Here is a 12,616-nt window from a genome sequence, read left to right on the forward strand (position 1 = left end):
GGCGGGCGTGCAGAGTTAGGGAGGGCGCACTCCCAGACTCGCAGCGTCTCTGGCTCAGTAGCTTGGCGTGGTGTTGTAGGTGGAATTGTGTCCCCCAAAAGGTTTTACTCTAAGTCCCTGTGAATGTGACCTGATTTGAAAACAGGGTCTTTGCAGATGTAATTAAGTTAAAACAAGGCCAGACTCGGTTAGGGTGGGCGGGTGCTGATCCAGTGACGGGTGGGCGCTAATCCAATGACTGGCGGCCTTATAAAAAGTGGGAAGTGTGGACACAGACACACAGAAGGAAGCCGGCCATGTGGTGACAGAGGCAGACAGAGGGAGGCTGCCACAAGCCAAGGAACGCCAAGGATTGCTGGCAACCACCAGGAGCTGGGAGAGGTGAGGAAGCACCCTCCCCTGGAGGCTTCGGAGGGGGCGTGGCCCTGCTGACACAGCGATTTCAAAGGTCTGGCCACCGGAACTGCGAGGGAATACATGTCAGTTGCTTGAAGCCATCCAGGCAATTTGTTACAGCAGTCACACGAAACTAATACAGGTTCGGCCTGAGAAGGTGTATTTCTGAAAATTTTCCAAGTGCTGCTGATTCTGCCTGTCCCGGGAACCCAGGCCCTTCAAGCACCATTGCTTTATGCAACTGCAGAGGGCCATCTGCCAGCTCAGGGAGGACATGAGGGTTGCCCAAATCTCTCTCGAGTCACCTGGCCAGAGTCCAGGACTAGGAATGTATAGAGTTAGAGAACCACAGGCTGGGGCTCAGGACGGGCCCAGCGCCTGCACAGCAGTGGGAGGGAAGGCAGGCAGGGGTGGCTTTTTCGACCCCCAACCTATGACTTTTCACCCTACAGAGGGCATCAGGCACTTCAACCAGGGGAGGCCCATTCCAATGGAGTTTGGTCAGGAAGGACATCGAGTCTGCACCTTTCAATGATCACTCAGGTTAGAAGGTAAAAACTGGTGCCCCAACCCCCAGGGGCAGGGCGTGAAAGGGCCATGGGATGGCTAAGGGACTCTTTTGCTGGGGACATTCTGCAACCTTTCTCACTGTAGGGTGACAGCTTCCCCATCACAACCCATGTGCCCGAACCCTCTTGTCTCTGATGGCCCAGAGAGGGGCCTTCCTGGTCCAGCTTCTCCACTCAGCTCTTGGCCCTAATAAAGCTTCTAAGAGCTCATGAAAAATTGATGTCATGCCCTTGCAGCTACCTGACTTCTTGATTTTGTGTCATGCTTTTGAAATAGCAAGGTGGATTTGAGTTTCATTTATATACTTACAATTTCTTTTATCCAGGAAAATGTATTAACATCTTGTTAGGTTTGGGGGTTGAGAGAGAGCAGTAATGAGCTTGGGCAGGATGACCAGGCAGATGACGTCGAGTGGGCGGGGGGGCTGCCCCACACTTGTGATCGGCTGCCCCTGGCACTGGGAGCTGCGGTTGAGCTAACAATTTACCTGAGCGATCGGCACATCAAAGTTGGTTTTGCCGGCAGACTGGGGGTTTTCGGACCACCTTTCACGTCCCTGGCTGGAAACCAGCTAGGTTATCATCAAGGGAGACAGCCGGAGTGACCTGTTGCGAGCCAGTGACCACGTGAAGGGCTGCTTGCAGAAGCCCTCGAGGTCCTCAAGGGCAACGCTCTTGACCACACGACTGCCCAGTGCAGATGCACTGCTCTTGGGGCTGGGCCGCCGGACGGGAAGAGCATCCGTCCATCTGCGCTCCTCAGAGTCTCAGGGCTCTCCATGCAGGTCCAGTCAGGGGAATAAAGACCACCTCCCTCACTTTTCATGTCAATGCTCAGATTTTCTTTCTTTTTTTTTGGCCGTGCCTCTTGGACTGCAGGATCTTAGCTCCCCAACCAGGGATCGAACCTGGGCCTACTGCTGTGGAAGCACGGAGTCCTAACCACTGGACCAACAGGGACGTCCCTAGTTCTCCGATTTTCTAATAAGGACAGCTCCTTGTATATTACCTTCACATCATTTGTCTTTCACAACAATAAATACAAATAATCTCCAATCTTGGCCTAGAACAAAACTTTATTTAAAATTTGACATCCTATGTAGGTCCTTAATAATTATGATTCTAGATGAGTAGAATTTAATGACTAAAATTATGGTTTTTAACGTGTCAGACTTCAGATTTTTCAAATGCTGAACAAAACTTCCCAAATAAATAGGAGCTGTTTGTCTTCAGTCCCATCAAAAATTACTGAAAAGATGAATTGTGTATGAATGTCTTTTTAAAAAGTAGCTACAAATCATTAGATAAAACTATAGAAGAAAAACGTTGATTTGGGGTAGGAAAGGCCTTCTTAAATAAGAAATGCAAATATAAACTAAAAAGTTTGGCAAGTTTGACTAAATCAAAATTTAAGACTTTTACACACGATACCTTAAAGATAAGTGATAAAATGGGAGAAAAAAAATGCAGTATGTGTCAAAGAACTGACTCAAAATTTATAGCAAACTCCTGTAAATCAGCAAAAATGACACCAAAGGGTAATTTTTTAAAATGAGAAACAGATATATATAGCAAATTTTTAAAACAGGAAATAAAAATGGTCACTTCACCAGTAACTCAGGCAATTAAAACGAGATACAATTTCTTAACCATCAGACTGGCAAACAGCAAGTGCTGCTGCAGGGGGAAAGGGGCCTCTTTTGTCCATTGCCGACAGGTGAATATTCAGCAGGCTTTGAAAAGGGCAACACAGCAGTGACTACTGAAATAAAATTCGTCTTCCCTTCTAGTGGCAAGTCCCACTTCTACACGCTTGTCTTAGAGAAACATTCACTTGTGTATACAAATAGGTAAGTCAAATGAAGGCTCTTCATTATGTACAAGTGGTGAGAACTGAAAATACTGTCATAGTCCGTCATGAGGTCATGGTTAAATGTACCACAGTGCAGCTCTCCTGAGGAACACTACACAGCAATCAACAAGAACACTGGGTGAGACTGTATATACCACACTGTACCTCACACGAAGAGGAGAAAACATTAACAATATATTTCATCACACAAAGGGAGAAAACATTAACAATATATTTCTATGTCAAACAGAGAAAAGACAAATATCATGATATCACTTATATATGGAGCCTAAAATAAGTGATACAAATGAACTTATTTACAGAACAGAAATGGACCCACAGACATGGAAGGCAAACGTATGGTTACTAAAGGGGAAGGAGGCAGAGGGAGAAGTTAGGAGCTTGGGATTAACGGATACAAACTGCTACATATAAAACAGATGAACAACCAGGACCTACTGTAGAGCCCAGGGAACTGTACTCAGTTATCTTGTAATAACCTATAAGGGAAAAGAATCTGAAAAAGTATATGTATATATATATATACTTTATACTGAAAAAGTATATCTATATCTGAATCACTTTGCTGTACACCTGAAACTAATACAACATTGTAAATCAACTAATAAAAGATAAACTAAATGAACAAAAAAATTATATTATATAATGTATATATTATAGATTATATAACATTATATATTATATAACATATTATATAATATATATAATAATAATAAATAAATAACAAAACTAAATTTGTTTCTATGTACACATGTAAATAAATCCACAAAAACACAGCTGAAGGATGCCTCCCTACCAGTGGGTACTTCTGAGAAGAGGCCAAATGTAAAGAGATTATTTTAACACGTGCAGAGGTATTCACAGATAGCTCATGAGTTTAAAAGTCTTACTTCTGAAATGTGAAAAATAAAAGTGTGTCAGATGAAGGAAGTGCACACCTATTTCGATCAAAATAAGTAACATTAAAAACACTGGTATCATTGTATCATTTTCTAATTTACACACACTTAGGTTTATCCAAGTATCACACCGTTGTACCATAAGACTTTATTGCACAAGTGATTTTAAATTCCGTAGCCACAACTTCCCCACATTTTTAAATGACCCACATCCTTTTTGCTATGTTTTAAACTTTAGATACAGAGTTTGTTAAAAGAGAAGCTAAGAGGGAAAGACACATTCTTTCTGCTGAATAATAAATCCTATTCAACTTAAAGATGATTATTAGCCTTTTGGATATCAAGAATTGAAACTGCTGGGGTCACATTTATTTGTAGGTCCCCAAATAGCCCTGAGGTCTAAATAGAAAAATATCTTTTATAAACTGTAACAAAACTCTCACCTCAAAATAAAACACTATGAAATTTACACAACTATATCCTTATTCAATATTTTTACAATATCCGGAAATCTATGGGATTTTTAGAAATGACAATGAAAATAGTTTTACATTCAGAAAACAAAGCTTATACCAACATGACATAACCTAAAACCTGGCACCTGTGCAGAGTCCATACAGTTCTTAAGTCACCCTTGTTAAAAACACACATTCTCAGACACCCAATACATGTGAGTCAGAACAAGGATTTGAATGAAGAGAATTCCAATGAGATTAGCTTTGCCTGTTTGTCTGAATGGGGTCTATTATGCAAATTCCTTAGGATGGCGGAGAGGCTCACAGGGCTGCTGGTTACATGGCCAGGTTTATAGCATCCTTTTCTGGTTTTCATCCCGTTTGACAGAGCTGTAAGGTTCCAAACCAGCTTCTAGAACTTCTGCTCAAAAACTGGTGTTAAAGTGCTTCAACGCGACCTCCCAACATTTCACAAAGCATCAAATCTACACAGGCCACTGCCGTGCCTGCAACCGCTGGCTTCATTTTGTTTCTCGTCTTCATTTTCTTCAAAAACAATATAAAGGTGTTCCATTATGATGAAATGATTCTCTCAAAAACCAAACCATGTTAGCGTTGATTAATTAGAGCACTGATGCTTGGGCAGACTTGGGAACATCTCAGTGCCTCCGCAGGGTAAGATGCTGATTCTGTGGTTAGCCTGGTGCCATGGGGTGAATGCCTGGTGGAGCTCCCCAAGCATCCCCTCTGGATTCTGCCCTTCCATGCCAAGGATGCAGCCAACAGCAGAGCGACGGCCCAGGCCCAGCTACACAGCCTCGCCCAGGAGCTCCTATATGAGCCGCCCAGGCCAACACCACCTTTCGACAAGAAGACCTGCTTTATGACACACTGGCTGTGTTCTGTGCCACAGTGGACACACTGGAGTGCTCCCAGTGGGGGTCTTGGGCTGTCCCATCCTCCGCTACATGCCATCAAATCAGGTCACACCAGACATTACCTGGGAGCCACAAGGGCAGTCCCCTTTGTGAGCACAAAACCCGGACCCTTCCTGTGTGTGTGTGTGTGTGTGCGCACACTCACATCACATCACATCACATCACACACCTCCACTTGCAGCTGAGGGCCATCAGAGCACTGCAGGGCTGTGCCTTTCACATGAGCCTTATTTCAGGCTGGGTCAGGGCTAAGGAGAGATTTTGCACGCAGCCCTGGCATTCAACTGAGTCCCTAAAAAATGAGCTAAATCAAACCAGGCAGCGGTGGTTTTTTGTTTTTTTCTATTTCTTTAAAAGAAAACAAAAAAACTTCCAGAGGAATTGTTTTAGCCGCTTATTTTAAATGTTAATGAAGTAACGTGAATTCAAGGGCACAGCATGAGTAGCTGATTCAAGAGTTACACAGACGTTTGAAACAAAGTCTAAATGCATGGAGAGGACAGCAACCAGCGTTTTCAGGAAGGGCTGTTTTGTTGTAAGTTCTCCATGGCAACAGCCCTCCCTCCCGCTGCCGTGATTATGTACCCAATGCCAGTTGTTGTCGCAAAAGGGACTTTGTTTTATAAGGATCAGTCGTGATGGGTCTTCTGCCATTCCTTCCCTAGAAGACCACTGTCCACCAGGCCCAGCTAAAAGGGACCCCACGTGAGCCTGCTGCCAAGGAGACCGAGGACCAGACACAGACCAAGGCCCTGAGGGATCCTGCGAGCCGGGCAGCCACAGCCAAATGCAGAATCCAAACAGTTACCCACATGGAACGAAAAGGCTCGCAAGGGAATACTTGGGTAGCGCGTTAGGATTTCGCCAAATACTGTGAAAAATAAAAAGTGTCAGCACTTCATCCTATAAAAAAGATGGATTGTGACTAGCAGCTTACAATAGTACCTGATAAATCTTAGCACTGCAGGGAATCCCTGCATTGTATCAGGATGGGAAATGACTGAGCACAGGTCTCCAAGTGAACCTGGGGGTAAGCACTGCACCTGACATCCGTTAGGGCTAGAACTCATTTCGCGGAGCAAGCTCAAGTGAATGATGAAGAGACAGTCTTCCGCCTTAATGCAGCGTGGATAAGGGGGGAACACAGTGGTCCTGCCAGAGGCTGCAAGAGCCAAATCGTCCCTACTTCTTAGCCTTAGCTCATTTATTGACCCTTCAGGGGTGCTTTTCTTCATAATAACTCGGTACCCATGATTCTTCCCTGGACACAGCAGGCTTTGCATCCACTTCAGGACTGGGGTGTGGCCCACCTCACGGGATTGTTTCCCAGCCTCATCTCCACTCAGTGGACTTCCAGAGACCTGGTCGCCCACAGCACGGAAGGAAGCAGGCAGAGGCAGCCTGGACTGGCCACCCTGCATCCACGAATCCCACTTTCCAACTGACATCATGAACTCTATCCTCCAGTGAAGGATGAGTGAGTAGCAGTGGTGCCCGAAGTTGAGATGCAATTTCCGATCCTATTTCTGAGGCATCTAGTGCCACCAGGAGCTCGTGGGGAGGTGCTGCAGAAAAAGTCACGAAGGTCCATAATGTCACGTGTTGCATTTCTCAAAGGTAGCCAAAGACATGCAAAGTCTCTGAACGCCGTGGTCATTCCAGCTTTTCCCTCCCCACTCCCAGTGGTGAGCCTGGCGCTCGGCTGACTGTAGAACACGATTCACATAAGCAGAGAGAAAACACTGTCACTGTCACACCACACACCCCTGGATCAGATGGGGAGGAAACAGTTGTAGAGGTAAAAGCGATGAATGGTCCATCTGTGTTGTCACAGCCATCTCTGCGTACATAAAGGCTGAATTTTTTTTTTTTTAATACAAGGGTTCACATCCACAAGAGGCACCTGAGAGGCACTGAAGTGACCTCACATCCACTCCAAAGCCATTTCAGCTGCCAGAGTCCCGAGTTTCTAATAATCAAGAAATCTCAACACGAGGGGTGATTCCCAGGCATCTCCCCAGAAAACAGCAGCACTGACATTGTCTTAGGAATATTTCTTCTATCTAGTTTAATCATAACTCACTCAAATATTAAAAAGTATTAAAATATACTTCAACTTTTCCTCTAACTGTATTTATATATAAATCCCTGAGAGGGTACCTGTCAAGTTGAAATTCACTATTTACAGTTAGTAGACATGAGGAGTGCGAGCAGACAGCGGACCTACGGCAGGGCGGTGCTATCACCTGCCAGGAGAGCAAACCAAGTCTCTCCCCTTAAAGAAAAAAAAAGGGGGAAGGTGCAGGGTGGAGGTGGGAGAATTGTGCCAACATTCTGCACAGAAGCAGCTGGCGGAATGTGCCGTTCATTCACACTTGGGTGTTTGGAGGGCACGACATGATAATTCCACAGAGACACTGTTGATCTCTCAGCATTGCCTTGCTTTTCTGCCCTTTTTAGATCTCAGAGTAGTGGTGCCAGGGATGATCAAGGCATTTAGCTAAATCTGGAGCAGAAAACAGGCAAAACAAAGAAAAAGCAAATAAGGAAAAAAGGAGGCAAAGGGGTCAGGAGGGAATGTATGTGGTGACAGAGCTGGGGGGGGACACTGCTCATCAGTGCCCCATCCCTGACCGACACTGGAGGGGAGGGAGGAGGGCTGACCCCTTGGTGAGAAAAATGCAGCCAACCATTCAAAGCAACGAAAATATGTAAACACGAAAATGATCTCAAAGGATATGGACTGGACTGTCAGGGAAACGGGTGTTTCTCTCCACGTCGGGGACCAGCCTCCATCTCATCCAACGGGACTTGGCCAACCTCAGCTCTTAGGTACAAAAGTGACCCAACAGCCAACTATATCAGTGATGTTCAAAGTGGGTCCAGACCTCTGTGCCATTCTTCTTGTGCCCTTCTGGGATGAGGGAGGAACTCACTAAAATCTGACTTTAAGAGCTGGATTATCGTCACGCCTGTCTCCCACCAGTCTGGGTGCAGCCTGATGGTCTGTTTATTGAGATTTTGGGGAAGGTGAGTGAGAGATGCTCAACTCTGAAGGATGGGGGAGAAGAGGGGGAGCTGGCGCTACCCCACGCACATAATGAGACAGACAGGTGCTCATTACCGCACAGCCAGGGAGCACGATTTCCCCTGGGAATCTAGTTATAATAAAGAGCCTCCAAACTGGTCTGTAATAGTTTAAATCTACGGCTTCTGAGCAGAATAATATTTAAATAAAGTGCCGTTCGTAGTGCATATGTGACAGAGACTCTGCAACCCAGATGGCCAGAGATTCATTAGAATTTCTCAGTGCTCTGGAGATAACTCCCTCGGAGAGCTCAGGGCCCGGGGCAAATCACATACATGCTCTGCCAAAGTCCCAACGTCTTGGAAATTCTACAAAGTCGGCATAAGGGTAAACTGAAGGTCAGGCGCAGTCATCAAAGAAAAAATGAAAGTAATTCCACACCAGGGATTCCTTGGAATTGAGTCAGGAGGAGGAAGCAACCCAGCTCACTCCAGGCAAATTTGCCTAAAACACGTTTGCCTAAGTATTCAATTGTAATCCCTATTTCTCTAAAAATTTACACCTGCCCCCATTTCAGCAGTCTGCACAACTCTGGGTGCCTTAGGCTTTTTGCATCTTTTTTACATTTTAAGGAGAACTGAATTCAATGTATCTAAGAGCACGTAACTTACTTTTGTATTTCTAGAAATAATTTATTAGATTTGCCCCTATTTTCTTAAATACTTTTTTCTTAGGTCAATATCTATTTTTGAATATGTTCAAGACCTTGTATACATTTTATCTAAAATTCCTTGCTTAAAATGAGTTTAGTTCTAGCAATAAATACGTGCTTCTCTACGCAGTCTCATACTTTGACAACTGGGTTTTCATCATTTTTTAGCACTGGATGGATAAGAGAGCTTAAAAAGTAAGATACAAGGAAATCTGATTCCTCTGTCTTACTTGAGCATTTTGCTGTAAAGTAAATGCCTCCATCAAATGGAAAGAAATATTCTGCATCACTTAATCCAATTAAGAACATGCAGTGCTCATGGGCACCCACATGAGATGGAAAGGCAAAGACCCAAACAAACAGCAAAAGTGGGGAGAATGCCATAAATTCTGTGTGGAATCATAGAGATATCACAAGTAATCATTGCTAGAAACGGTACTTTAAACAAAGGGTCTTCAGACAAATGTATTAAAAACATTCTAACTACAAAGAGCCCCATCTTTGTATGGGGCTGGTAAAGTGCTGCACATTTGATTGTGATTAAAAAGACAGAATTATACAGAAAACGCCCTTCTGATAAATTGGTCTTAAAAATTTCCTAACTGAGGTTCTAAAGATAAACTTTTAGGTAAAACGCCCACTAAGTGTACTGACTGCTAGGGGAACTGGTTTTAGGCAAATCGATTAGTGCTATGCCCAGTTCACTCTTGGGTGCAGCCTGAACAAACACAAACGTTTTCTAGGGCCAAGGAGCCTGCGGGCACGGGGACGTGTGGTGCGTAAAAGGCAAGGGCCAGGCGGAGGCGCTTCCTTCCCAGGGAGGAGCCCCCCCCACCCAGCCTCCCCGCCACGCCCCCTCACGTCCTTTTCCTCCAGGACGGCGCCCGCTTCTCCTTGCGCGCCCGAGCCAGCCGCTGCTTCTCCGCCTCTTCCGCCTTCCTTCTTTCCTCCTTGGCCTCCTTGTACCGCCACTTGGGGAGCTGCAGGTGGGTGCTGTCCTTGGTGCTACCCTTCGCCGCCCGCTCGGGCTGGAAGGTGGGCGCGGGCGCCTTGCTGATGCGCACCTTGGGGATGACCACGCCCGGCCGCACGCTGCTCCGCCGCAGCAGCTGCAGGGACAGGAGGCTGGCCTTCCGCGGGGCGGCTGGCAGCTGGGAAGAAGACGTGCAGCTGGCTCTGGGGGCCCCCTCTCTGGAGACCCCCGCGGCCTGGCAGGTCCAGAATCGCCGCTCGGTGCCCTCCGCTTTGTCCCTCTCTTGGGCTTGCGTGTCCGGGTGCCCCCGTGCCGCCAGGATTTCCTGCACCGCTAGCCGCCTCTTCCCCACACAGGGGGGGTTCTCGGGGCACATGGTCTGGCAGACGACGGCCACGGCGGGGCTGTAGAGGCTCGTGGTCATCCTGACCATGTGGTCCAGGACGCCCCCATCCTCCAGGCCTTGGCGCAAGCGGGAGGCCAGCATGGACCGCACAAACTCGGTGAGCCTCTGCAAGCAGTTCTTGGAGCCCGCAGTCTTCGGACCCCCCTCGGAGGCCAGCGGCAGCTCTGGCTTGTACTTTTCCCCAAACTGCTCTGGGCAGGGTCGCTCCAGCAGCCTCTGGATGGCGTGGACCGCTTCAAACCGTCCCGTGTAAGTAGCCCACTCCTGAGACGACATCCCGCGGTGAGGGTCCCTGGCGTGGACATCTGCCCCTGAAAACCGCAAAGTAGAAACAGGAATGGGTGGATGCCATAAGACCTCCCTTCCACAGGCAGAAAACGGAAAGACAGTGAAATGGATCAAAGGCGAAACTTCCAAAACCTTCTAACAGACTCTACCCTGGAGCTGGGCCACCGGGATGAACCCACACCTGACCGTCACCTCTTGCGTTTACTATTGTAACACAACCGACCTTTAAGTGCTCCACTTAATGGTTTATCTTTCCTAAATAAAACCCCCTAAACTCAGCACCTAAATGGTGGAATTTTTTTATAGAAATAAGATTTCATGGCTTTCCAGCAATGGACACACAATCAGACCACAAAGGTGCTTTGTAACACTTGGCAGATGATACTGGAATGTTCTAAAAATACTAACAGTAACTCACGGGCAAAGCATTCAGTGTCCTATTTATTTATCATCTCCCTTTTTCCTCCAAGATCTTTTGTGGGGACGATTATGGTTCTTATCTTACAGGAAACGTGTGGTCCTTCACTTTTTGTGCCGGTGGTTAGTTGGTTGTGGGTCGTGGGCTTCTCTAGGACAGAGGCAGTTTAAGCAAAAGCGTAGTCATTTTTGCTTCCTTAACACATATAGTTCTGGCTGGTAGGAGGCATGCATTTAATAAACGTTTCTTACAGAATGGATGGTGGTCCCAGTGGCTGAGGGCACTGCTGGTGACCTCGAAGCTGGTAAGAGAGAAGTGCTCAGACCTGGGTCCTGACCCTCAGCTGCCTGCACTTCCCACCACCCTGCTGGGGGGCTCTTCCTCTGTGACACTTTTCTGTGTCAACAGGGCCAGGGTCTAGTACTCAGGGACTTAATCCAACACTAATCTAGGTGCGCTGTGAAGGTGTTTTGTAGGCGCGGTTAGCATCCACAACTGGTTGACTTTAAGTCCAGATTACCACCCAAAATGTGGGTGAGCCTCGTCCAAGGTCTTAGGAGCAAAAGCTGAAGTTTCCTGGAGAAGAAAGAATTCAGCCTGAAGACTGCAGCATCCACTCCTGCCCAAGTCTCCAGCCCGCTGGCCTGTCCTACAGATTCCAGGCTTACCAACCCCCCAGATCGCGTGAGCCAATCCCCTAAAATAAATCTCTTAATATATATCTCCCATCGGTTCTGTCTTTCTGCAGGACAGAGGCTGCATCTCCTACATCCTCACGGTCTCCCTTACACTGGTCACTTCCTTAATAAGTCTCCTCCATACCAGCCACTGCCCCCTCAATATTGCAAAGTTAAACTTCAGCTCAACTTGATAAAATGCTCATGAGTTTCAGCTTGGTAGTAAAATAGAAATTAATCAGGGATTGCTGTTCAATTAATCTTGGTCCAATCCCAGCCAAACATACAGTTAAAAATCATTCAGGATTTCAAGTCCCATTAGTCATATTTCCACTGGCAAAGCAATGTGGGAACAGGGCAATTATCTAGTCTACCCAGGGACCAGGCCCGGCAGAAGCTTCTGCATTTACATCCCACAGAGACCGGAGTGTCCGACATGCGATGGCTGGTGAATACGAACGAGAGCAGCAGGGGGTCTCAGCGACTTCCCCACCCCGTAGCCCTCAGTGGCCCCATGGCTGAGGCAGACCCAGCTCACCTGAGCTCGCCCGGTAATGCTCTTAATTCTGTGACACGTTAAAGAACATATCAGAAGAGTAGTAATTACTGGGAACTGGAAATCAGGATGGAACTCATTAGCTACAGTACAATTTATAAACGGACTCGAAAAGGGGACAGTAAAAATGTCATTGCAAAAAACAGATGACATATTAAACCTTAATTCGTTGCACGTTACTTAAAAAAGGAGCAAACTGAAAAATTAAAATCTTAATGAACGCTGCTTGAAAGAGACATTTTTCAAATGCTAATGGAAAACGAAAGGAACAGCTGTCAAAAGTTGAGTGCACCTCTTCCTTTTCAAAATCATCTTGGAAAATACAAACACTGTAAAGAACAGAGGCCATTCTGACTGTAATGCAGCTCAAGAATCTGCGTCATGCTATAAATGAGGGATTCACTTCCTTAAGAAAGTACTATTAAGGG

The 12,616-nt window shown here is 46.3% G+C and overlaps 1 protein-coding gene across 2 annotated transcripts in view; it reads right to left on the minus strand.

Moving 5' to 3' along the window:
- Positions 1–3,608: 3,608 nt before the first annotated feature.
- Positions 3,609–12,616, minus strand: part of ANKRD33B (ankyrin repeat domain 33B) — a 91,131-nt gene continuing 82,123 nt past the window's right edge. For both annotated transcript variants that reach the window (XM_082620500.1, XM_082620501.1), the window contains one exon: positions 3,609–10,560. In XM_082620500.1, the coding sequence (XP_082476626.1) occupies positions 9,728–10,560 (833 nt within the window). In that variant the 3' untranslated portion in view covers positions 3,609–9,727. The remainder of the gene's footprint in view (positions 10,561–12,616) is intronic.

The sequence above is a fragment of the Mesoplodon mirus genome (genome assembly GCF_964341445.2).
Source record: "Mesoplodon mirus genome assembly, chromosome: 5".
Classification (NCBI taxonomy): Eukaryota; Metazoa; Chordata; class Mammalia; order Artiodactyla; family Ziphiidae; genus Mesoplodon; species Mesoplodon mirus.